At 41.0% G+C, this 27,884-nt stretch overlaps 1 protein-coding gene across 2 annotated transcripts in view; it reads left to right on the top strand.

Moving 5' to 3' along the window:
• Positions 1-27,884, top strand: part of spg7 (SPG7 matrix AAA peptidase subunit, paraplegin) — a 66,875-nt gene that overhangs the window by 456 nt on the left and 38,535 nt on the right. For both annotated transcript variants that reach the window (XM_060838044.1, XM_060838043.1), the window contains exons 2-7: positions 19,470-19,572; positions 19,652-19,747; positions 21,889-22,130; positions 24,087-24,226; positions 24,976-25,078; positions 26,053-26,178. In XM_060838044.1, coding sequence (XP_060694027.1) covers positions 19,470-19,572; positions 19,652-19,747; positions 21,889-22,130; positions 24,087-24,226; positions 24,976-25,078; positions 26,053-26,178 — 810 coding nt within the window. The remainder of the gene's footprint in view (positions 1-19,469; positions 19,573-19,651; positions 19,748-21,888; positions 22,131-24,086; positions 24,227-24,975; positions 25,079-26,052; positions 26,179-27,884) is intronic.

Raw genomic sequence — 27,884 nt, forward strand, 5'->3', positions numbered from 1 at the left:
GTAGGACTGAAAAACATGAACTTCAATTAGTTAATGGTAAACTTAGAATAGAAAAACAGCAATGTGGCTCATCATGTGTGTGTGTTGGTGATTTATAATCTAACTACCCTCTCTAATTGCATCCTGTATTGTTATGGTGAGATACTAGGAAGAGCTTCATGCAAAGTGTTAAGTATTGGTAACGAATCCAGCAGTCCAGGTATCTAAGATAAAAAAAGGTCCAAATGCAGTTGAATTGTAAACTGACTGAAATTTGGAAAATTAGAATGCAGTCTTTTTCTATATTGAATCATCATGTAATAAATGCAGAACAGAATCTTAACAGTGCAAAGTGGCCATTGATCTGTGCCGACGCTCCTAAAGAGTCAATTTATGTACTGCTACTCCACTACCCTCTCTCCATATCTCTGGCACATTTATTCTCCTGTATTGAGCAACACTTGTGGCACAACAAGAGGCCACTCTGCCCATCTTACCTCAAAAATTGAACCACCCAGCTTAATTCCATTTCTTAGCACTTGGTCTGCATTCCTCTAGGTAACAGAAAATCAGGTGCACAACCAGATACCTTGTAAATAATTTGAGTTTTTGCCTCTGCTATCCCTTCAGGCAGGAGTTCTAGACTCCTATTATCCTTTGGGTGAAAACAATCTTCCTAGTCTCCCTTCTGATTCTTGTACCAATCACTTGATAGGAATGCATTCCAGTCATTGACTCTTCTGCTAAAGTAAATAAATCCTTCCCATCTATTCTTAGTAGGCCTCTCTCAATTTTGTACTCCAGAAAATCTGTCCTGAGCTGTCTAAAGGGAAACAACCCCGTGCCTCAATTTTTCCTCAAACCTGCTATTTAACACTCCTGGTAACATCCTTGTAAATCGTCTTTGTACCATCTCTGGTCCAGTTATTGTAATGGGGTGATCAGAACTGCAGCCAGTATGTAAATTGTGGACTAGCTAATGTCTTACTTAGCTCCAGCACAATGTATTTAGTGTTGTATTAATAAATGGCTAATGAAATAAAATATTAATCTGTCTTGCTATCTTATCTACCTGTCTCACTGCATTCAGTACTATGGATATGCACTTCCTCTACACCTTTCCATCCTCCCATTTATTGTGTATTTTTAAAAATTCTTTCACAAGAAGTGGGCATCATTGGCTAGGCTTGTATGTATTTTCCATGTCTAATTGCCCAGAGAGCAGTTAAGAGTCAACCATGTTGCTGTGGGTCAGGAGTCCCATGTAAGCCAGACCAGGTAAGGACAGAAATTTCCTTCCCTAACACATATTAATGAGCTAGATGTTTTTTTCCCCTAACGGTTGATAGTGGTTTCATAGTTATCTTAATTCCAGATTTTTAAAATTGCACAATCTGCCACAGCTGGATTTAAATCCAGTTCCCAGGACATTACTTTGGTCTCTGGACGAATCGTCTATTTTGAATACCTCTTAGGTCATTGCCTCTCCCGGTTCCTCTGCGTTGTTTGAACTCCCCAGCTCATACTTCTCCAGGTTGAGTTCAATTTTTCACTTGTCTCTCATTTGACCAGTCCGTTGATTTTTTTTTTTGTGTGCATTTCACAGTTTTCCTCCACCCTATCAACCATGTGGCCATTTTTTTCATTGTCTGCAAATGTCTTGATCATGGCCCATATCTTTAAGCTCAAGTCATACATTTGGACAACCAAATGTAGGCCACCAAGTGTTGAAACCCACTAGAAACAGGTTTCGAATTGGAAAAATATTGTCGTTGCCCCTCGTATCCTGCTACTTAACTAATTTTATTTTAAGCTTGCTACATTCCTGTAGTTCCCATGGTTTTTTTTAAAGCAATCAGCTGTGTGAGTCATTGTTTTGCTAAGTCTTGCTAAAACCATGTAGATCAAATTAACTGCACTAAGCTTTTCAATCTTCCTTGTCACCTTGCGAAAAGTTAAAACCATAAGTTCTAGGAGAAGTGAGCTATTTTGGCCCATTTAGTGTTGTCCACCACTTGCTGACTTCATGACTGATGTCATAGAATCAAACAGGTACCCAGCATGGAAACTGGCCCTTCAGCCTAACTTGTTGATGTCCACCAGGTTTCCCAATTTGCCTGTGTTTGGTCCAGATCTAAACCTTTCCTATCCATGTCTCTTAATCATTCTCAAATTCACTTTTTCAGCATTTTTTGCCATGCCTCTTGATTCCCCTCACTGATTAAAAATCTGCCTATCTCAGCCTTGATTATTCTTAGTGACTTAACCTTGACAGCTCTGTGAAAATACATAATAAATGGGAGGATGGGAAGGTGTAGAGGAAGTGCATATCCATAGTACTGAATGTAGTGAGACATGTTGATAAGATAGCAAGACAGATTAATATTTTCTTTCATTTCTCAAATTCATAATCCTCTGAAAGAAGAAATTCATCTTAAATGGGTAACTCCTTACTCTGAGATTATGCCCTCTGGCCTTAGACTCTCCCATAAAGGTAACCTCCCCACATCTATCCTGTCAGGCCCTCTTAAAAATATTTTATGATTCAATTAGATCACCTCCCCTTCTGAATCAGTACAAGCCAAACTATTCACCATTTCCTTATGAAAAAGATCCTTCCATAGCCAGAATCAACCAAGTGAACCTTCTTTGGACTGTTCCCAAGGCCAGTATACAGAGTCATAGAGGTGTACAGCATGGAAACAGACCCTTCGGTTCAACTTGTCCATGCCGACCAGATATCCCAATCCAATCTAGTCCCACCTGTCAGCACCTGGCCCATATCTCTCCAAACCTTTCCTATTCATATCCCTATCCAAATGTCTTTAAAATGTTGCAATTGTACCAGCTTCCACCACTTCCTCTGGCAGCTCATTCCATACTCGTACTATCCTCTGTGTGAAAAAGTTATCCCTTATGTCTTTTTCATATCTTTTCCCTCTCACCTTAAACCCATGTCCTCTATTACTGGACTCCCCCACCCCAGGGAAAGACTTTGTCTGTTTATTCTATCCATGCTCCTCATGATTTTGTAGACCTCTATAAGGTCACCCCTCAACCTCCGATGACCTAGTCTGTTCAGCCTCTCCCTGTAGCCCAAATCTTCCAACATCCTTGTAAATCTTTTCTGAACCCTGTCAAGTTTCACAACATCTTTCCAATTGGAAGGAGACCAGAATTGCACGCAATATTCCAAAAGTGGCCTAACCAGTGTCCTGTACAGCCGCAACATGACCTCCCAACTCCTGTACTCAATACTCTGATCAATAAAAGCAAACATACCAAACGCCGCCTTTACTGTCCTATCTACCTGCAGCTCCACTTTCAAGGAGCTGTGAACATGCATTCCAAGGTCTCTTTGTTCAGCAACTCTCCCTAGGGCTTTACTATTAAGTGTATAAGTCCTGCTAAGATTTGCTTTCCCAAAATGCAGCACCTCGCATTTATCGGAATTAAACTCCATCTGCCACTTCTCAGCCCATTGGCCCATCTGGTCAAGATTCTGTTGTAATCTGCTGTAACCTCCTTCGCTGTCCACTACACCTCCAATTTTGGTGTCATCTGCAAACTTACTAACTGTACCTCTTATGCTCACATCCAAATCATTTACATAAATGACAAATAGTAGAGGACCCAGCACCGATCCTTGTGGCACTCCACTGGTCACAGGCCTCCAGTCTGAAAAACAACCCTCCGCCCTCTGCCTTCTACCTTTTGAGCCAGTTCTGTATCCAAATGGCTAGTTCTCCCTGTACCCTTGAGATCTAACCTTGCTCACCAGCCTCCCATGCGGAACCTTGTCGAATGCCTTACTGAAGTCCATATAACACTCTTCCCTCATCAATCCTTTTTGTTACTTCTTCAAAAAAACTTAATCAAGTTTGTGAGACATGATTCCCCATGCACAAAGCCATGTTGACTGCCACGAAGCAGCCCTTGCCTTTCCAAATACATGTGCATCCTGTCCCTCAGGATTCCCTCCAACAACTTGCCCACCACCAATGTCAGGCTCACTGGTCTATAGTTCCCTGGCTTGTCCTTACCACCCTTCTTAAACAGTGGCACCATGTTAGCCAACCTCCAGTCATCCGACACCTCACCTGTGACTATCGAAGATACAAATATCTCAGCAAGAAGCCTAGCAATCACCTATCTAGCTTCCCACAGAGTTTTAGGTTATTTCTGATCAGGTCTGGGCATTTATCCACCTTTATGCATTTCAAGGCATCCAGCAATTGCTCTTCTGTAATATGGACATTTTGCCAGGTGTCACCATCTATTTCCTTACATTCTATATCTTCCATATCCTTTTCCACAGTAAATATTGATGCAAAATACTCGTTTAGTATCTCCCCCATTTTCTGCGGCTCCACACAAAGGCTGCCTTGCTGTTCTTTGAGGGGCCCTATTCTCTTCCTAGTTACCCTTTTGTCCTTTATGTATTTGTAAAACCCCTTTAGATTCTCCATAGTTCTATTTGCCAAAGCCATCTCATGTCCACTTTTTGCCCTCCTGATTTCCCTCTTAAGTATACTCGTACTGCCTTTATACTCTTCTAAGGATTCACTCGATCTATCCTGACTATACCTTACATATGCTTCCTTCCTTTTCTTAACCAAATCCTCAATTTCTTCAGTCATCCAGCATTCCCTATGCCTACCAGCCTTTCCTTTCACCCTAATAGCAATATACATTCTCTGGATTCTCGTTATCTCATTCCTGAAGGCTTCCCATTTTCCAACCATCCCTTTACATACAAACATCTGCCCGCAATCAGCTTTTGAAAGTTATCTTCTCCAATTTAGAACTTCAACTTTGAGATCTGGTCTATCCTTTTCCATCACTATTTTAAATCTAATAGAATTATGGTTGCTGGTCCCAAATTGGTCCTCCACTGACCCCTCAGTCACCTGCCCTGCCTTATTTCCCAAGTGTAGGTCAGGTTTTGCACCTTCTCTAATAGGTACATCTGCATACTGAATCAGAAAATTGTCTTGTACACACTTGTCAAATTCCTCACCATCTAAACCCTTAACACTATGGCAGTCCCAGTCCATGTTTGGAAAGTTAAAGTCCCCTACCATAACCACCCTATTATTCTTACAGATAACTGAAATCTCCTTACAAGTTTGTTTCTCAATTTCCCTCTTAACTATTAGGGGGTCTATAATACAATCCCAATAAGGGGAATCGTCCCTTTCTTATTTCTCAGTTCCACCCAAGTAACGTCCCTGGATGTATTTCCAGGAATATCCTCCCTCAGCACAGCTATAATGCTGTCCCTTATCAAAAGTGCCACTCCCCCTCCTCTCTTGCCTCCCTTTCTATTCTTCCTGTCGCATTTGTATCCTGGAACATTAAGCTGCCCATCCCTGAGCCATGTTTCTGTAATTGCTATGATATCCCAGTCCCATTTTCCTAACCATGCCCGGAGTTCATCTGCCTTCCCTGTTAGGCCTCTTGCATTGAAATAAATGCAGTTTAATTGATCAGTCCTACCATGTCCCTGCCTACCTGACTGTTTGGCTCGCCTCTTTTCTCAACTGTACCAGTCTCAGATTGAAATCTTTCCTCATTATCTCCCTGGGTCCCAGCCCACCACCTTACAAGTTTAAATCCTCTGGAGCAGGTCTCTCAAATCTCCCTGCCAGTATATTAGTCCCCTTCCAATTTAGGTGCAATCCGTCCTTCTTGTACAGGTCACTTCTACCCCAAACGAGATTCCAATGATCCAAAAGTGTGAATCCTTTTCCCATACACCAGCTCCTTAGCCATGCATTCATCTCTATTCTGCTATTCTTGCCCTCACTAGCTCGTAGCACTGGGAGTATTTCAGATATTACTACTCCTGAGGACCTCCTTTTTAAATTCCTGTCTAACTCTCTGTAATTTCCCTTCAAAATTTCAACCTTATCCCTTCTTATGTCATTGGTTCCAATGTGTACAATGACCTCTTGCTGGCCCCTCTCTCCCCCCCCCCCCCCCCCCCCCCGCGGACAACATTCTGCACCCTCTCTGAACCATCTCCTTGATCCTGGTCCCAGGGAAGCAACACACCATTTTGATTTTTCGCTGCTGTCTGTATCTCTGACTAGAGAGTCCCCTAACACAATCAATCTCTTGGAACCTGATGTACCCCTTGTTGCATTAGAGCCAGTCTCAATACCAGAAACTTGGCTGTTTGTGCTGCGTTCCCTGAGAATCCATCACCCACCTACATTTTCCAAAACAGCATATTTGTTTGAAATGGGTATAGCCATAGAAGACTCCTACACTAACTGCCCTACCTCTCTTACCTTTCCTGGAATTAACCCATCTAGTGACTGTACCTGTGACTTTTACCCCTTCCTATAACCGCCAACCATCCCATCCCCTTGCTCTTGTAAATTCCTCACTGCCTTCCACACATCAAACAATATCAACACTGTAAAACCTAAGAGCAGAAGTAAGTCATTCAGCAATCAAGCACAGGCCCTTCAGTCTATCAGGTTCATGCTGGTCAAAGACAATGATCTAACTATTCTAATCCCCAAGATCAGGATTCATATGCTCACACTCAACTCCACTTTCCTGTCTTTTCCCCACAGCCCTTGATTCTCTCAAAATCTGTCTACCTCAGCCTTGAATATACTTAACGGCCCAGCTTCCAATAGCTCTGCAATAATCCTTTCACTTTTCTGGAACAATTCCACAAAAGAATTTGGTGTTTCATTTGCATTTAATTACAAACCATAAAACTTTGAAATCATTCACAGGGTGGGGACCAACAACATCATTGTGGACATTTTGAAAAGTGCAATATGGAGGGATAACGTTTTTATTAATTCGTGGATGTGAGTGATGCTGACACTTAATTGCTGTTGAGAAGGTAGGGGGCAGGTTGCCTTCTTGAACTGCTGCAGTCGTGTGCTGTATGTAAATCCACAATGCCATTAGGGAGGGAATTCCAGGGTTTTGACCCAGCAACACTGAAGGTATGGCGATATATTTCCAAGTCAGGATGCTGAGTGACTGGGAGGGAATTTGCAGGTGCCTGTGTTCCCATGTATCTGCTGCTCTGATCCTTTTTTAGATAGAAGTGGTTGTGGATTGTGGAAAGATGCTAAGGATCTTTGATGAATTGCTGTAGTGCACCTTGTGGATGATACACACTGCTGCTACTGAGCATTAGTGGTGGGTAAGGTGTACATTTGTGGAAATGGTGCCAATAAGCTGCTTTGTCCTTTTCTCATGTTGTTGCAGCTGCACTCATTCAGGTTAGTGGGAAATATTCCACCAGATTCTCTGCTTGTGCCTTGTAGGGTGTGGACAGGCTTTGGGGAGTCCAGAAGTGAGTTGCTCACTGCAGTATTTCTAGCCTCTGGCCTGTTCTTGTAGCCATTGTATTTATATGGTGAGTCTAGTTGAGTTTCTGGTCAACAATAACACTCAGGATTTTGATAGTAATGGTAGCACCGTAGATGTCAAAGGACAATGGTTGGATTGTGTCTTATTGGAGATTGACATTGCCCGGCAATTGTGTGGTATGAATGTTACTTGTCGCCTTTCACTCCAAGCCTGGATACTGTCCAGGTCTTATTGCATTCAGACTTGGACTGTTTCAGTAAATGAGTTGCAAATAGTGCTGAACAAAAATGACAAGAACAAATTAGTGTAAAATATAATTACAAAATTCTTTGTGTGTTTTGTATAAATATATTTACTGACAACAAATAGAAATAGCATTAGGAAGAACTTTTGATGGTAAATTAATTGCCTCTGAAAACTGGGGAGTCATGTTGAGGTCTACAACATATTATCATTATTGAAATAACTCCACAGAGGCTGGTATCCCGTCACCAAGTCTCTCTTTATTTACACATGGAGAATCTCTAACACTGATCCAGCTTCCCCACAACCAGCTGTGAGTGAACAGGACCTCTGACACTCCTGTTTATATCTGACAGACAGGGCTCCCAGCCAGGGAACTCATATTCAATGAGGTCCACCGGCTGACCTCTTTACAAGTCAAGATTTCCTTCATCAGGAATCTTTTGCCTGAAACATCAATTTTCGTGCTCCACGGATGCTGCCTGACCTGCTGTGCTTTTCCAGCACCATTCTAATCTTGACTCAAATCTCCAGCATCTGCAGTACCCATTTCTGGCCTCATTACAATCACTACAATTATTTGGGACCATGGGCAGCAGTTCAAGAAGGCAACTTGCCCCCCTACCTTCTCAACAGCAATTAGGGGTGGATAATGAGTGTCAGCATCACCCATATCCACAAATGAATAAATAGGTTATCCCTCCATATTGCACTTTTCAAAATGTCCACAATGATGTTGTTGGTCCCCACCCTGTGAATGAGTTCAAAGTTTTATGGTTCATGGAATTTTGATTTTTAATTCTGTGAATATATTGTCGTTCCTTCAATGTCACTGGATCAAAACCCTTGAACTCCCTACTTAATGGCAATTTGGGTTTAGTTATGCTATTTACTCCACACACTGCATCCGAAAGGCTAAGAGCATTGTGGAAGACCCCACACGCTCCTCACTCAAACTCTTCTCCCTCCTGCCATCTGGCAGAAGATATTAGACCACATGGTTTCTCACGGCCAGACTGTGCAACAGTTTCTTCCCTCAAGCCATCAGGCTCCTTAACACAGTATAACTGGACTCTTTCCTATCTGAAATTCTTTCGTGTTGCTGCTTGAACAATGTCTATTATCCATCATTTTTTTTGTTATACTGCAACTTGCATATTTTACACTTCTTGTGCACTTTATGCCGTGTAAGGTTGTGTAGCTTGTGCTATCCGTGTAGCACCCTCGGTACTAGAGGAACGCTGTCTCATTTTTACTCTGTCAGTTGTATATGGTAAAAATGACAAATAAAAGCTACTTTCTCTACAATGTGGACTCCACAGGTTCAAGAAGGAAGCGTTTCACCATCGTGAAGGGCAACTAAGGATGGGCAATAATTGCTGGCGCAGCCAGTGATGCCCATAATCCTTTGAATTAATGAAAGGTTGATTTCTGTCTACTGCCTGTGAGGTAAAAGAATCAGGAATATATAGAAAACCTAGCTTAAATGCTTTGGCGAGATGTCGGGTTGTAGATGTAAAGGCTGTGGTGGGATTTAGAGGCAGGTATTTTAAATTTAATGTTTTGGAGATCTGGCATCCATGTATGTTCAGGACAGGACAGTGAGCAAGTACAACAAATCAAGAAAACAAAAAAAACCCATCTGGCTGTCACAGACCATAATTATAGTAATATATGATGTGAATAGTATGTCATGGTCTATCCAGAGACCTGCAGATAATTTGATAGCACCTACTGATGTTGGGCTGTCTTGTGTAACTATGATGTGGAGGTGCCAGTTTTGGATTGGGATGGACAAGGTTAAAAATCCCACAATGCCAAGTTATAGTCCAACAGGTTTATTTGGAACTACAGGCTTTCGGAGCGCTACTCCTTCATCAGGTAGCTAGTGGCGCAGGATCTTAGGACACAGAATTTTTAGTAAAAGATCAAAGTGTCATACAACTAATGCAATGTATTGAACAAACCTAGATTGCTGTTAAGTCTTTAATCACTTAGAATGGGTTGCTGGTTTCGATTAATTAATATGTAAATCCTAGAACTTCTTTCAAGTCACAGTTCTGAGATAACTTAAGGTTTATTTTAAAATATGTGACATCCCAGCTCAAACAATGCATTAAAGGTATGAGGTTAGAGTCTGTCTGTATTCCAACCTTGAGTCAGACTGGTCCTATTTCCAAAGGAGGAATTTATAAAATGTCACATGGACTCACTGCCTATAGATCGTGCTTTTTGAACAAAATATGCACGTCCATTTCATAAACTTATGTGTATGTGCATGAGTGTGATGGAGTATATATCTGTGAGAGTGTGTGTGTGTGAAGAAATATGAGAGAGGGTCAGCATGAGTGTGATCATTTGTAAGAGTGTGTGTGAGTGTATCGTATGATGGGGTCACCCGTCATCTGACATGAACCCAAGATTCCAGTTGAGGTCGTTCTCGAGGGTACCGAATTTCGCCATTAGCCTTTACTTAGCGACTTTGTTGTGTATCCCAAAGTCCACCTTGGAGGATGGTCACCCGAAGATCTGAGGTCGAATGTCCTTGATCGCTGAAATACTCCCCAACTGGAAGAGACCATCCTTGTCTGGCGATTGTTACATCATGTTCATTCATCCATTATTGTGGTGTCTGCTTGGTCTTGTCAATATACCATGCTTCGGGGCATCCTTATCTGTAGGGTATGAGGTAGACAATGTTGGCTGAGTCACATGAGTACCTGCTGTGTACATGATGAGTGGTGTCCCCACGTGTAATGGTAGTATTCACGTTGACATTCTGACAGCTTGCAGTGGTTGCCACGACAGGCTTGTGCGAAGTTGTGGGTGGATGTTGTCCTGAAGGCTGGGCAATTTGCTGTGAACAATCATCTGTCTAAAGTTGGGTTGTTTAAAGGCAAGAAGTGGAGGTGCAGGGAAGAACTTAGCGAGGTGCTCATCCTCATCAATAATATGTTGCAAGCAGTGAAGAACATGGTGTAGATTCTCCACTCCCAGGAAGTACTGGACAATGGAGGGTATCCTATCCCATATCTGTCTCCTGAGGAGGTCATTACGGTTTCTTGCTGTGGCACGTTGGAATTGGTGAACAATGAGTTGATCGCCACCCTAAACATATTAAAACAGCCATCACCTATGGACAAGTCCCATGCATCAAGCAAGAAAAGCCCAAACCGCCAATTGCCATCCCATCAATCAACTATTGATCATCAGTAAAGTGATGGAAGGTGTTCTTAATGGTACTGTCAGGCAATACTTGTTTAGCAATACCTGCTCAGTGATGCTCAGTTAATGTTCCACCAGAGCAATTCAACATCCTGGCCTCATTACAGCTTAGGTTCCATCACAGACAAAAGAGCTGACTTCCTGACGGGAGGAGAGCGTGAATGCTGTGACATGAAGGCCACGTTTGACTAAGTATGATATCAAGGAGCCCCAGCAAAACTAATCAAAGAGAATGAGGGTGACAATCCTCCCCAAGTTGGAGTTGTACTGAGCGTAAAGGAAGATGGTTCTGAGGAAGAGTCACCGGACCTGAAACATTAACTCTGATTTCTCTTCACCGATGCTGCTTGACCTGCTGAGCTTTCCCAGCAATTTCTGTTTTTGTTTCTGATTTGCGGTATCTGCAGCTCTTTTAATTTTATTAAGACTGTTATTGTTGGCTGTGAATCATTTGAGCTGTAGAACATCTCTGCAAGAGTTCCTCAATCATGTCTGAGGCGCCACCATCTTCAGCTGCTCATTTAATAACCCTTTCCCCATTGTAAAATCAGAAAAAGGATGTTTGTTGATTGTATCGTTCACCACTCCTCAGATGCTGTCTTCAAATGCTGCACAATGTACAACAACATTCACGACTCTTTAGATGTTGAAGGATTCCATGTCCACACGTTGTTGCATTTGAACAATATGTTTGTCTGACAAGTTGCATTTATGCCATGTAAATGCCAGCCAGTGATCAAAAATCCTAGACTCCCTTCCTAACAGCACTGAGTGTCTCTATACCCCAAGGACTGCAACGATTCAAGAAGGCAGCTGACCACCATCGACTATGTGGCAATTAATAATGGGTAGTAAATGCTGGCCTAGCCAGCAATGCCATGTAGCATGAACAAATAAAAAGTGTTGCCCTATATCCTGTCCTCTTGTCATTACATTGCAAGATGAATTCACCATTTAATACTGTTGTATTTTGCATGATGTTGTCGTCATGAGTTATTTGATTCCAGTGAAAACTGCTGGTTTTTTTGTTTGCTGTGCCCCAATGCCACTGCAAATCCTTAGTTTGCATTGTAGAAATTCACACGCTGACAAATTAGGTAAGACGTTTTATTATCATTCCAAAGAGGTGTCGCTGGACCCAAAACCTTAACTCTGATTTCTCTCCACAAATGCTGCCAGACTTGCTAAGTTTTTCCAGCAATTCCTGTTTTTGTTTTTCCTATATGATAATTTAATGTATTCAACAAATCATTGCACTGCCTTCACCATTTATTTGTGGCCATATCTCTGTTACAGCTCTCAACTTGCCAGATTCCACCAAACTCCTTTTGTTATCAGTACATTGCCAATGTACTTGATTTCAGGCAATTAGTTGAGTCTTTCTCTTGTTAGCTTCAGTCTGATGTGGCAAACTGTATCTTGCAGGCACATTGGATTCTGATCATGGTCTGCAATGGCTTCTTCTGTTATCTTCCGATGTACAGTGGCCAACCTAACTGAATATGTTACTACTGTCACAGACTTCATCAGTGTGTGGAGGACTGTGTGCCAAAGAAGTTAATCTGAATAATCCTCAACCACAAAACACGAATGAACCAGAAGATCTACTCCCTACTGAAGTCCAGTCTGAGGCATTCAAGTCAGGGGACCCAGACCTATACAAGAAATCCCGGTATGATCTTCACAAAGCCATCAGGGATACCAAGAGACAATACCAGACTAAACTAGAGTCCCAGACTAACTACACAAACACACATTTACTGTGGCAAGGCTTGTACAATATAACAGACTGCAAAGCGACATTGAGTAGAATTGCTGGCAACAATTAATCTCTCCCCAGTGAGCTCAATGCATCTGCGCTTGTTTTGAACAGAAAGTCAGTGAAATGATGCCACCTACCCCAACAGCAACTGCTGCACCTGTACCCACTTTCATTTCCACAGACAACAAATCGGTCTTTTCAAGGATGAACCAATGGAAAGCGACTAGCATGTTTGGAGTCCCTGACAGTGTGTTCAGATCTGCCAGACCAGCTGGCCCTACACTCATCCCTGGAACATCTGAATAACAAGGAAACCTATGTCAAACTCCTATTTGTTGAATTTGCCTCCACTTTCAATGGAATAATTTCAAAACTCGTCTCCAAACTTCAAGACACAGGACCCCGTGCACACATGCAGAACCTCGCCTTCCTGACCCGCAGACTACAATCAATAAGGAGAGGCAACAACACAACCTCAATACTGATGCCCTGCAAGGCCACGTACACAGTCCCTTGCTATCTCATGGCTGTGTAGCTAAATTCTGCTCTAACTCCATTTACAAATTTGCTGATGCAACCGTGGTGGATGGGATCTCAAACAATGATGAGACAGAATCTCAGAAGGAGGTAGGCAGCTTAGTGGCATGGTGTAAAGACAACAATGTCTCGCTCAATATTAGCAAAATAAAGAACCTGGTCAGCGACTTCAGGAAGCAAAATAGAGGATATATTACCGTCTGTATCAATGGTGCAGAGGTGGAGGCTCAAGAGCTTCAAATTCCTAGGAATAAAGGTCATCAATGATCCATCCTGGTCCACCTTCATCGATGCAACAGTCAAGAAAGCACACCAATGCCTCTACTTCCTCAGAAGGCTCAGGAAATTTGGCATGTCCGTGATGAATGTACAATTTTTACAATGCACCATAGAAAGTATCTATCTTGATAGATCACAGTTGGTGTGGCAAGTGTGCTGCCCAAGACCACAAGAAGTTACCAGGAGTTGTAAATGTAGCCAGATCCATCATGAAAACTAGCCTTCCTTCCATTGATTCTATATACTTTTCCTGCTGCCCTAGAAAAGTGCCGACATAATCAAAGACCCCTCCCACCTCTGTTATATTTTCTGTTACCCTCGTCCATTCGGACTTGAGAGAAATCAGGAGGGCACAAAGGGGACATGAGATAGCTTTGGCAAATATAGTTAAGTAGAATCCAAAGGATTTTTACAAATACATTTTATGGACAAAAGGGTAACTCGGCAAAGAATAGAGCCTCTCAAAGATCAGCAAGGCGGCCTTTGTGTGGAGCTGCAAAAAATGGGGCAAGATACTAAATGAGTATTTTGCATCAGTGTTTACTGTGGAAAAGGACATGGAAGATATAGACTGTAGGGAAGTAGATGGTGACCTATTGAAAAATGTCCATATTACAGAGGAGGAAGTGCTGGATGTCTTGAAATGCATAAAAGTGGATAAATCCCCAGGACCTGATCAGGTGTACCGTAGAACTCTGTGGGAAGCTAGAGAACTGATTGCTAGGCCCCTTGCTGAGATAATTGTATCATCTATCGTCTCAGGTGAGGTATTAGAAGACTGGAGGTTGGCTAACATGGTGCCACTGTTTCAGAAAGATGGTAAGGACAAGCCAGGGAACTATAGACCAGTGAGCCTGATATTGATGGTGGGCAAGTTTTGGGTGGAAATCCTGAGGGATAGGATGTACATGTATTTGGAAAGGCAAGGACTGATTAGGGAGAGTCAACATGGCTTTGTGCATGGGAAATCATGTCTCATGAGCTTGATTGAGTTTTTTGAAGAAGTAACAAAGAGGATTGATGAGGGCAGAATAGTGGACGTGAACTATATGGATTTCATTGAGACGTTCGACAAGGTTCCTCTGTGGCGGACTGGTTAGCAAGGTTAGATCTCACTGAATACAGGGAGGATTAGCCATTTGGATGCAGAACTGGCTCAAAGGAAGAAGACGGAGGGTGGTGGTGGAGGGTTGTTTTTCTGACTGGAGGCCTGTGACCAGTGGAGTGCCACAAGGATCGGTGCTGTGTCCACTACTTTTCATCATTTATATAAATGATTTGGATGTGATCATAAGAGGAACAGTTCGTAAGTTTGCAGATGACACCAAAATTGGAGGCACAGTGGACATTGAAGAAATGTGGGCATCTCCGATTAGACCGGAATCTTGATCAGATGGGCCAATGGGTGAGAAGTGGCATGTGGAGTTTAATTTAGATAAATGCGGGAAACCAAATCTTAGGATTTATACACTTAATGGTAAGGTCCTTAGGAGTGTTGCTGAATAAAGAGACCTTGGAGTGCAGGTTCATAGCTCCTTGAAAGTAGAGTCACAGGTAGATAGGATAGTGAAGAAGGCGTTTGGTATGTTTTCCTTTATTGGTCAGAGTATTGAGTCCAGGAGTTGGGAGGTCATGTTGTGGCTGTACAGGACATTGGTTAGGCCGCTGTGGAATATTGCTTGAAATTCTGATCTTTCTATCGGAAAGGTGTTGTGAAACGTGAAAGGGTTCAGAAAAGATTTACAAGGATGTTGCCAGGGTTGGAGAAGTTGAATAGGCTGGGGCTGTTTTCCCTGGATCGTTGGAGGTTGAGGGGGTGACTTTTATATAGGTTTACAAAATCATGAGGGGCCTGGGTAGGATACATAGAAAGTCTTTCCCTGGGATGGATGTTCATCATTTGTATAAATGCTTTAGGTGAGACTTTAGATCACCTCCTTCTGAATGAGTACAAGCCAAACTATGAATCATTTCCTTAAGAGAAAATCCTTCCATAGCCAGAATCAATCAAGTCAACCTTCTTTGGACTGTTCCCAACGCCAGTATACAGAGTCATGGAGATGTACAGCATGGAAACAGACCCTTCGGTCCAACTTGTCCATGCCGACCAGATATCCCACCCAATTTAGTCCCACCTGCCAGCACCGGGCCCATATCCCTCCAAACTCTTCCTCACAGCCAAAATCCCCCACACCAGGCAACGTCTTGGTAAACCTTTTCTGTATCCTCTCCAAAGCATTCACATCCCTCTGGTAGAGTGGTGACCAGAACTATATGCAATATTATGTGTAGCCTAACTAAAGTTCTATAAAGTTGCCACATAACTTGTCTATCCTGATAATCAATGCCCCTTCTAATGCAGAAAAGCACACCATAGGCGATTTTACTACCTTATCTACCTGTGTTGCCACCTTTCAGTGATCTGTGGACCTGTACACCCAGATCTCTCTGTATATCAATATTCTTAAGGGTTCTGCCAGTCACTATATAATTTCCATCTGTACCTGACCTTCCATAATGCATGACCTCACATTTGTCTGGATTAAACTTCACATACTATTTTTCTGCCCATGCATCTAACTGATCTATATCCTGCTGTATCCTCTGACAACTCCCCTTACTATCCGCAACTCTACCAACCTTTGTATCATCTGCAAACTTACTAATTAGACCAGCAACATTTTACTGCAGATAATTTATGTACATCACAAATAACAGAGGTCCCAGCACTGATCCCTGTGGAACACCACTAGTTAGAGTTCTCCATTCTGAAGAGCATCCTTCCATAGCTACCCTCTGTCTCCTATGACTGAGCCAGTTCTGTATCCATTTTGCAAGGTCACCTGATGATCTGTGACTTCATCTTTGTATCAGTCTGCCATGAGGGACCTTGTCAAAGGCTTTGCTGAAGTCCGTGTGGACAGCGTCAAGCACTTTTCCCTCAATTATCTTCGTAACCTCAGCAAAAAACTCGATCAAGTTAGTGAGGCACGACCTCCCCCAGACAAAACCATGCTGTTTATGCTAATCAGTCCATTTGTTTATAAATGCTTATAGAGCTTGTCTCTGACCATCTTTTCCAATAATTTCCCAATCACTGATGTGTGAGGCCTACAGGCCTGTTATTTCCTGGATTATCCCTGTTACCCTTCTTAAACAATGGGACAACAATGGGACTTAGCTATTCTCCAATCCTCTAGGACTTCACCTTTTGGCCAAGGAGGATACAAAGGTGTCCGTCTATGCTCCAGCAATTTGTTCTCTTGTCTCTCTCAATATTCCGCGATAGACTCTATCAGGACCCAGGGATTTATCTGTTTTAATATTTTTTAATACACAGAACACTCTTCCTTTTTAATAGCAACTTGGCTTAGAAATTTGACGCTTCCTTCCCTGAGATCATCCTCCACCAACTCATTCACTTTGAAAACTGATATGAAGTCTTTGTTTAAGACCTCATCTGGCTCCACACATACATTCCCTCCTTTGTCATTGAGTGTGTCAATGTTTTCCCTGGCTGTCCTCTTCCTTTTTACATATGTTTTAAAAGCCTTGGGATTCTCCTTTAATCCTGTTTGCTAATAACTTTTCATGACCCTTTTTAGCCTTTCTAATTCCTTGCTTAAATTGTTTCCTAATATACTTCAAGCGCTTTATCAATTCCCATCCTCCTAAACCTTCCTTTTTCTTTTTGATCAAGGTCATAACATCCCTGATCATCCAAGATTCACGTAACTTGGCATACCTATCCTTGAATTTCACAGGCACGTGCAACTCCTGAACTTTTATTAACTGCCATCAGAACACACTCTAGTTTTGCCTAATAGTGTTGTAGTTCACTAGTTTAACATCTCCACTGAGGACTGCTGTTATCCCTATCCATGAGTAGCTTAAATCTCATGATATTATGGTCACTACACCCGAAAAGCTCCACCAATGAAACTTCATTCACCTGCCAGGGTTCATTTCCCAAAACTAGGTCCGCTATACCCCTTTCCCTGGTTGGACTGATTAAATGCTGTGTCAGGAAACCCTCCTTTACAAATTCTGCTCTATCCAAGCCCCTAGCACAAAGTGAGTCGTGGTCAATAGAGCGGATGTTAAAATTATCCACAACAACAATCCTGCTGTTTTTACAAAAGTCTGCCACATATTCTGCCCTTTATCTCCCAGTGGCTGTTGGGAGGTCTCTAATATACCCACAGCATTGTGATTTCAAATTTCCTATTCCTGAGTTCTAACTATACTGCCTTGCTGCTCAGGTCATCTGATGTATCCTCCCTTGGTACAGATGTGAGATACTCCTTTACCAGTAATGTAACTCCCTCACCCTTTTTACATTCCCTTCTATCACCCCTGAAACATGTAGATACAGTCAGGTGTTCGTCCTGTCTCTCTATCAGGAGAAAGTGGGGACTGCAGATGCTGGAGATCAAAGTCGAAGAGTGTGGTGCTGGAAAAGCACAGCTGGTCAGGCAGCATCTGTGGAGCAGGAGAGTTGACATGTCAGGCATAAGCTCTTCATCAGGAATGAGGCTTGGGGGCCAAGGGAGCTTAGCGATAAATGGGAAAGGGGTAGGGCTGGGATAAGGTAGCTGGGGATGTGATAGGTAGGTAGGTAGGTGAAGGTGGGGTCAAAGTGTTAGGTCGGAGAGGAGGGTGGAGCAGATAGGTGGGAAGGAAGATGGACAGGTAGGACCGATCAAGAGGGTGGTGCTGAGTTGGAAGGTTGGGGGACTGGGATAAAGTGGGGGGAGGGGAAATGGGGAAACTGGTGAAATTCACATTGAACCCATGTGCTTGAAGTGTCCCAAGACAGAAGTTGAGGCATTCTACCTCCAGGAGTTGTGGTTAGAGTTTGGTGATGAAGGAGGCCCAGGACCTGCATGCCCTTGGTGGAGTGGGAGGGGGAGTTCGTGTTCAGCTACAGGTGGGTTTGGTTGGTGCGGGTGTCCCAGAGATATTTTTTGAAATGATCTGCAAGTTGGCGTCCTGTCTCATTCCTGATGAAAGACTTGTGTCTGGACTGTCAACTCTCCTCCTTGGATGCTGCCTGATAGGCTGTGCTTTTCCAGCACCACACTCTACAATTCTGTCCCTCTTTCAGTTAAGTCTCCATAATCGCAACAATGTCCAGGATTCGTTTCACGCCAACTCCCAGAATGCAAAACAAGCAATGTTTCAGCACTCTCTGGTTGGATGACCCTGCCCAGCTCCCCGACTTTATCCTCGTTACTCTACATTTTACTGTAGCTAATCCACATAACCATCACATGCCTGCACAGTAAGGGAGAATTTAACATGGCCTAAATGTGTGCGTCCTATTAAATTCCTAATATCGACCTAACGTGTATAGCTTTGGACTGTGGAAAGAAGCCAGGGTACCCAGAGAAAACCCACACAGACATGGGGAGAATATGCAAACTCTTAATAGTTACCCAAGGCTAGAATCAAATCCTGTTCCCTGACGCTATGAGGCAGCAGTACCAGCCACGGTGCTGCCCTGCAATCTTAATCATCTGTTCACAATTTATGATTAAGAAACATTGTTTCTAAATTTTAGCTAGAGTAATACAGTCTGTCAGTATTATTTGTCCATCTGTTGAAGCATATAGTAGAATATAAAGTGCATCATTTGCATTGGGAAGGTGATGGCCTAATGGTGGTATTGCTAGATTATTAATCTGAAGACTCTGGTAATATTCTGGGGACCTGGGTTTGAATCCCAAGATGGTGGAATTGCAATTCAATAAAAATATGAAGTAACGAATCTAATGATGACCATGAAAGCTTTGTAAATTGTCAGGAAAGCCCATCTGGTTCATTAATGGTCTGTAGTGAAGGAACCTGTCATCCTTACCTGGTCTGGCTTACCTGTGACTCCAGATCCAAAATGGAATTTTGACTTTTAAAATATGTGCCACTTTTACCAGCTCTTGGAACTCAGATGTACTGTTTCCTGTAAAGGCAGTGTATTTTTGCCATGGGCTGAGATCAGAATCCTGGCTACATTTTTGTATACACTCCAACAGGAATTACTTGAGCTGTTTGTTGCAAACTTCATTTGTTTTGAGTTTATTATTGCTTATTTTCACAGAGCTTGTTATTTCGTCCATTAAGCATTCAGTTCCAGGAATTTAATAGGACCCACATTTTTAGGCAATTGAAACAAAACCCGAAAAAGTTCTGCCAATTAATAGGTGAGTGAGAAAGATGTTCAGACTCCGTTTATGCATGGTGAAATTGTTGTTACTTGATTTAAAAAGTTTTGTTTCATAGGTGGCATATACCATTTCAGCACATCAAAACCACATCAAAATCAACATAAGAAACAGAATGAAGGATCCAAAGGGAAAAGCCCTGAAGAAGATGAAGGTAAATGAATCTCTGGTTTAATTAGCTATTAGTAACATAAACTAAATCTCTAGCATTCTTAATCAAAAAGTGCAAGCAAAGCTGATCCCACGTCAGTGGTGTAGAAGTGATGCAAAGGATAATGAGCAAAATGTGTTTTGAGAAGCATTTTTAAGGAAATAATGGTTTAGGAGGGAAAAGTGAGTCTTGCTTTCATACTTTACCTTTCATGATACCAGGACATCCAAATGCGCTTTAGAGCAAACACAACACTTTCATTATTTATAATGCAGGATTACAGAGGTGTAAAGTTCCAGACTGATAGAATCTGGGCAGCTGAAGTCTCTACTTCCATTGATGGCATTGAGAGGGGCGGTCCAGAATCAGGTAGTATGTTTAAGGGAGAGGGTTTAACGAATACAGAGCTGAAAGTGACAGCAAAATTAGTGTGCAAGGCAGTTAAGAGAGAACAAGAATTATTAGTGCAGTAAATTATAAGGCTCTGAGTTAGAGTAGATTAGCAAGGGTAGAGGTGATGCACCTATGGGATGATGAGCATCTTAAAAACTGAAGTAAAGCAAAAACAAAAAGTCACCAGATGCAAAACATTAACTCTGCTTTCTTCCTACGGATGCTGCCAGACCTGCTGAGTCTCGAGCAGTTTGTTTTTATATCAGATAGGCTGATATGTTACTATTGGAATTCAACTCATTAGAATTGAGAAGAATGAGAAGTGATCTCATCGAAGCATGTAGGATTCTTAAAGGATTGACAGAGTAAATGCTGAAAGAGATCCAGGACCAGAGAGCATAGTCTCAGAAGAAATGTGCATCAATTTAAAACTGAGATGGGGAGCAATTTCTTCTCCCCAATTTCTAGAGTCTTTGCAACTCCTTGCCAGAACTATGGAGACAGAGTCCTTGTGTGTATTTAAGGCTGAGATAATTTCTTGATCATTAGGAATATCAAAAGTTAGAGGGAGAGGGCAGGAAAATATACGTGAAGAATGTTGGATCAGCCATGATCCTGTTGAATGATGGAGCAGACTCTAGGAGCGGAATAGTCTCTTGTTCCGTTTCCTTATAGTCTTCATGGGTACAAGTTCTTTCCCAATCATTTGATTTGTTGGGCTTATTGCTTTTGTGTATGTATTAATCAGTAGTAACATCTGGATATCAAAAAATGAACAGTAAAATCTACAATTTATGGTAGAAAGTCATTCACAGCAGAAATTATGTTGGGGTGCTACGATTTTGAGCGCTGGTCAAGTTACCCGGGGATGTGGAGCTTTGGATGAGAAAGAAAAGAGGAAGCTCCTCTCGCCTTTTTCATTATTGTAATTGCATAATTTTAACAAATTGCTCAAAACCCTGTCTGGGTAAACACTTTAAATACCCACACTTTCAAGATTTTTAACATTGGGTGCTGTGCCTTGATATTTTCTATAGCTTTTATTCTTTCAGAATGTCTCCATTAATGCACAATTCATTATCGTCAATGTTTCTGTTGTCCATGGTTTTGAGACATACAACAACATTTTTATTTTTATCTGATTTTTCTCGATTGAAAGGAGGTGGATAAAGTTATTTTCAATATTCCAAATCTGTCATTTAGGATTAAAAACAATTGGTTGGACTCGAGGACTGAATCTAATATATCCTTTGTTTAATTTGCGGCTTAATGTATACATTATTGAGTTGATATCTCTCTCTCAATTGCATTGACAAGCAGTTTATTTTTAAACTTGCACTTTCACCTGTACACCTCCTTTTAGCGGTTTCTTTCCTGTTTGCCTTTCCTTGCAGCACCTTGTTTAAAGCGCTCAGGTTCTACAGCGAAAAGAGAAGTGCTTTCCTCACTAACTATTGATAATTATATTTTCCTTCCACGTTTGCTCACTCAACTTATGTTTTACTTCATTCCTATATTGTTGTCATCCCCCACTCATTCCTAATATAAAAACTGTACCTTTTGCATTCTTATGTCATCTTTTTAGTTTAATTTCTTCTGTTTTCTGTGATGTAAATAGTATAATCAATATTTTGCTGGTACAGAAAACTGATGGTGATTTGAACTTGAGAATGGGAAACAAGTTTGTCTTTTATGTAGAACAAATTATTTTCCACTACATGATTATTTTGTCTCTTATTGCTTCCATACAGAAGAGAAAAAGCGGAGGGAGCGTGAAGATCAAATGTACAGGGAACGGCTAAGAACACTATTTATAATCGCTGTTGTTATGAGCTTGTTGAATTCCATTAAGAGCAGTGGAGGAAATATTTCATGGAATGATTTTGTTCAGGAGATGTTGGCAAAGGGAGAAGTGGCCAGGGTGCAGGTTGTACCAGAGAGTGATGTGGTAGAAATCTACCTTCATCCAGGAGCAGTCGTATTTGGTAGACCGGTAAGATGCTTGCCTTTTTTTTTATAAGTCCATCTTTTTGGGCATATTATGACATGCTTCCTTGGCTATCGCATCCTGAGGTGGGACTTGAACCTAAATCTTCTGGCCTTGAGGTAGGGTCACTGTCACTATGCCACAATGCCCCATAATAATGGACTGTGAGATAACTAATATTGTGGACTGATTTAGCTAACCAGGTATAGATGCTTGCCTTGAGGGCGAAAAGTAAGAACAGGAGATGTTTGCTCAAGATGGTGAATATTTGAAATGCACTTTAAGTTTGCATGTCTAAATTGTTGCTCGCGACAACTGCTTGAACTACTTTCATGTTAACCTTAAAAGGTTGATGGTTTCCAATGTGCAAGTCTCATGCAGCCACTGGATTGCACAGGAATAATTTAACACAATTTGTTAAATTTAGTTAATCCTAGCGTTAGGCTTTGGCAAATCCAGTGAGTTTGCTCTTTGGTTATTGCTGACTGCATTAGATGTGTACGTTGAGCGTTTGTGTTTCCAGTTTTGCATTATGTGCAATTGCACTTACTTTTATATTGGATTTGGTGGGATGCTCGAGCTACAAACCACAGCTCAAATTATTAGGTGTACATTTTGCCATTGAAAAGACCTTGTCTAATTTTAAGTGCATTGGAAGTGGTTTGTGTGTATTTCTAATGTTAGGATTTTTAAACTATCTACCTAAATTGTGACCAAAATCAAACTTTTTTTTTAAAAGCACTGGCATTTCATCTGCAACTGAACTCCCAGATATTGCGCCTTTATTTTGTGTAATGTCTGCGTGAGAATATTTTACTGTGTAGAAAGACTCAATATGGGACTGATTTCATTGTTTAAATCATGAGATCCTTCCTTTTGTATAGGGTTATATGTTTGCAAGTCATTAGCAGTTTTTTGGCAAATAAAATTATTTATTGAGTTCAAGTAGAGCTTTGTACTTTAGTGTGGAATCACTCATATTAAAAATGTAAAATGGTTAATTGTTGTTACAGTTGGAACTTCAATCAGCCTTCCCTTTACCAGATTCACCAAATGATTGATAACCGGTACATTCTTAGTTACATTTCCAGATTTGGGATCAAATTGCACCAACTATTTCCTTATATTAAGCATGGTGCACTGTTCATGTATAATAGTTGTCATGGTTACCTATAATTTTATTGGCATAGAAAGGAAATGGTGTTTTCACAACTTGAGTCTTGTGCTCACATCTCTGAAGCTCAAGGCCAAGCTGATTTCCTCTCAAAGGTGCAGGATTAGGTGTGTGTTTCTCTATTCCCCCACCATAGCTGATTATTTTCCAATTTTTAAAAAATGTTTTGCAGTTTTTAAGAAACTAGGGCAGAAATTATGACTGCTTTAGTTTATCTACACAATGAACCTGCTAATTAGTGAAACAACATTTTAAATTTCTTCTGACCTTATAATTTTAATTTTGCTGAACACCATTTTGAGCTTAAGAAATCAGTTGACCGTACTGCTCGTTTACAACAGTCCGAGACACATTTTTGTGAAGTGTTATACATAAGGAATTATGAAATGTTGAAAAAAACATTTACTTAAGAATGAAAAATTATTTCCTCCCTGTGGTATTTTTGCCAATTGGCTTTGTTAAAATTGAAGGTATTTGTTGGTAAACTATTAAGATGTAGAAGATCCCTTAAACACTTTCATTAGGGATCACTGTACAGTGATTAGGACTGGAACCTTAAACCTTGCATTTTACTGCACTTGGATTTGTGCCTATGTCCTCCATCCCTTGTGTTCATCCTCAGGGAATCTATGATTTACTTAGCTGCAGTCTGTGGTTTTGACAGATAATTAAAAAAGGATAAAGCTATAGGAAATAATGTTGGGCAAGGATAGGAAAGAATTAGATCATGATTGGTTTATTTATACTTGACAATGGAATTCAGTTGTGCTTTTGATTTTTTTTTGTAGCGGTTAGCTTTGATGTATCGCATGCAGGTAGCAAATATCGATAAGTTTGAAGAGAAACTCCGGGCTGTTGAGAATGAGCTTGGGATTGATGGAAAAGACAGGATCCCAGTTTCCTACAAGCGCACAGGTTTCTTTGGAAAGTAAGTTGTTGTTTTATTATTGGGCAGGTTATCACAGCTTCAGGAATAAAATATTAACACCCAGAATTTAAGGGGAAATACATTGAACCTTAGGAACGATAAGCCAACTAGAATGGTGGTCCTTATGTTGAAGTAATCGAACCTGTATTTCAGAAGAATAAAAGGACAAATTTCAACTAAGTCCTGGAATAGTATATGCCCAGCTCAAAAATTGCATTCTAAATCAATTTACAGATGGAAAAGTATTTTTTCTACTGGCAAGTTTGGATTCAAATGCAACATGCTGAAAAAGGAATTAAAAGCCCAACTTTGACAGCCGATCGATGAAAGTAATAAAAAATAGGTTCGAGATCTGAACCATTTCTATGTTCATAGTGATGTCTTAATGTCAGTGATCTTGATATTGGCTTATATTTTGAGATTCCACAAGGCTTTTGCAAAGTCAAGTTACACTGCGTCATTTGCATACCAACTTGCACCTTAACAGGAAGAGGTGGAGAGATTTTATGATTTCAGCTGAAAAGAATGGAGAAATATAATTTCAATGAAAACATGTGGGTAGATTCACTTGTTATCCACAGAGCAACAAATCAAAAACAGTTCAATGCAATTTTCGGAAAATTTTAATATTCATTTACACTATGTATTTTAATTGAATCTTCAGTTTTGCTTCTAAGGACATTAGTTTCACATTTATTTTTAGATAAACACTTCATAAATTATTTTTTACAATTTTTGCATTTTTTTAGTGCACTGTATGCCCTTGGGATGGCTGCAGTGGGCGTGGCGATACTTTGGTATATATTTCGGCTTGCAGGAATGGCTGGAAGAGAAGGTGGATTTAGTGCTTTTGTAAGTGACCTTAATGTATGTTCATTCTAGTCTCTCTTGGGTTATGCCTATGCTTACCAGAAACCATTACACTTGTAAAATTAACGCACATACTTCAAAAAATGTATTTGGACCTGTGATTTTTTTTCTCTTTATTTATTATTCTTCCACATTTTTCTTGGCGTATTAGTCATTGCAGTACTGCTTAATTATTAAGTAATTCATTTATGCTATTGCTTTCTATGCATAATAACAAGATAGTTTATATATTCTGGATCAGTCATCTATTATCCTTGGATAAATATATTGGAAGTTTCTGTCACTCCAGAAGGGATGTGGGGAAACTCCTCCTCAATATTTGATGTTCATCTGGGTTACTGTATAAATGTAAACTTTATAGTCTTCAAAATACATCTTTTTGATTTTCTGTGTATTTCAAAACCTTTTGATTTCAGTCTTCCTCTGGTTGGAATGATGGCATAAATATTTGATTGAAATAGTTGCATATGTCACCGAATATTTTTCACGTCACACTAATACAGAGAGAGGCTGATTTATTATGCTTTCTTTAATACTTCAGAAGTTAATTCTATGCAACTTGACCTTCATCCAACCTTCATCCTATTCCAGCATACAATTTATGAGGAGATGATACAGTCTGCTTCCTTTTATTGTCAGATTTCACTTTTCTTTATGAAAATATTAAGGAATAAGATGATGTTTAACATTTAAAAGATTATATTAGATTTCTGGTTAAGAAAACTGATGCTGAAATTGTGTATAAAAGTTTTCTAAATACCTGATTGTGTCTATACCGAAAGGTTTGCTGTTCTGTATCACAAAGGAGATAAAATGTTTTGTCAAGTTTACTAAAAAGGTGAAGTAGAAGCAAAAATGAAGCAAAGGAAAAGAAAATGCATGTTAGTGTAACTTTTATAGGGTAGAACTACACTGTTTTTCTCCCTCATGATGCTTTTCTTTGATCAAATAATTAGAATCAGCTCAAAATGGCTCGCTTCACAATTGTGGATGGAAAGTCTGGAAAAGGTGTTACCTTTAAGGATGTTGCAGGGATGCATGAGGCCAAATTGGAAGTCAAGGAGTTCGTTGATTACTTAAAGGTAATTGGATTTTAGAATTGGATTAGAAGTTTCTTTTTTATTTTAGATTAGATTACTTACAGTGTGGAAACAGGCCCTTCGGCCCAACAAGTCCACACCGACCCACCGAAGCGCAACCTACCCATTCCCCTACATTTACCCCTTCACCTAACACTACAGGCAATTTAGCATGGCCAATTCACCTAGCCTGCACATCTTTGGACTGTGGGAGGAAACCGGAGCACCCGGAGGAAATCCACACAGACACGGGGAGTCGCCCGAGTCGGGAATTGAACCCGGGTCTCTGGCGCTGTGAGGCAGCAGTGCTAACCACTGTGCCACCGTGCCGCCCACCGTGCTCCCTGTGTCTGCGTGGGTTTCCTCCGGGTGCTCCGGTTTCCTCCCACAGTCCAAAGATGTGCGGGTCAGGTGAATTGGCCATGCTAAATTGCCCATAGTGTTAGGTGAAGGGGTAAATGTAGGGGAATGGGTAATCTAATCTAATCTTTATTTGTGAACAATACAGTTTTTTTTTGTGCTAATCTGTTTGGCAAATTTCTGAAATAAGCAAACCAAATTAGGCTGGTAGAGTGCATTGTTGGTGTAATTTTATGAATGGTGTAGCTGGAATTACACTTGTTTGCGCAATTCCCAGCAAGCTAATAATTGGTACAACAGATTTGCCACTGAGTAGAGATTAGGAGCTGACCTTTAAAATATTACAGCTGAGCTATTCTCTTCATGATTGTTGTGGTTCTGTTCGCCGAGCTGGGAGCTTTTGTTGCAAACGTTTCGTCCCCTTTCTAGGTGACATCCTCAGTGCTTGGGAGCCTCCTGTGAAGCGCTTCAGTCATGTTTCCTTCGGCATTTATGCTGGTCATGTCGTTTCGTGGCTAGTTGGTGTTCATGGATGCGGGTTGTTAGCTGTCTTCCTGTTTGTCCTATGTCCTTACCCAGCATGAGCAAAACCAACGTAGTGTACAAAATCCCATGCAAGGACTGCACAGACACTACGTAGGACAAACAGGAAGATAGCTAACAACCTGCATCCACGAACACCAACTAGCCACGAAACGACACGACCAGCTTAGTAGCCACACACACAGACGACAAACAACATTGAATTCGACTGGGACAACACTACTATTATAGCGTAAGCCAAACAGAGAACAGCCAGGGAATTCCTAGAGGCATGGCACTCATCCACTGATTCTATCAACAAACACATCGACCTGGACCCAATATACTGGCCACTGCAGCGGACAGCAACTGACAACCGGAAGCGGCAGAGACAAGCCACTATAAATGCCGAAGGAAACATGACAGAAGCGTTTCACAGGAGGCTCCCATGCACTGAGGATGTCACCTAGAAAGGGGATGAAATGTTTGCAACAATAACTCCCAGCTCGGCCAACAGAACCGTACAACGAGCACTCGAGCTACAAATCTTCTCCCAAACTTTGAACTCTTCATGATTGTCCATAGGGTGTTACTAGTGGTTATAAAATATATCATCTGCTCCTGCCTCAAAGTAAGGAAACTATGTAGAGCTGAAGGAGAAAGGACAGATTATATAAATGAATTGTTCAGCAGCAGATTGAGTTGAATTGTCTATGAAATTGATCGATAGTAGTTTGAGAAATTTAAAAGTGAATCTAAATTGTGATGGGGATGATTTCTAAAAATATCCACTTATTGAGACACTTCTTACTGTGTAATATTGGAAA

The sequence above is a fragment of the Hemiscyllium ocellatum genome, chromosome 17 (assembly GCF_020745735.1).
Source record: "Hemiscyllium ocellatum isolate sHemOce1 chromosome 17, sHemOce1.pat.X.cur, whole genome shotgun sequence".
In the NCBI taxonomy this organism is placed as follows: Eukaryota; Metazoa; Chordata; class Chondrichthyes; order Orectolobiformes; family Hemiscylliidae; genus Hemiscyllium; species Hemiscyllium ocellatum.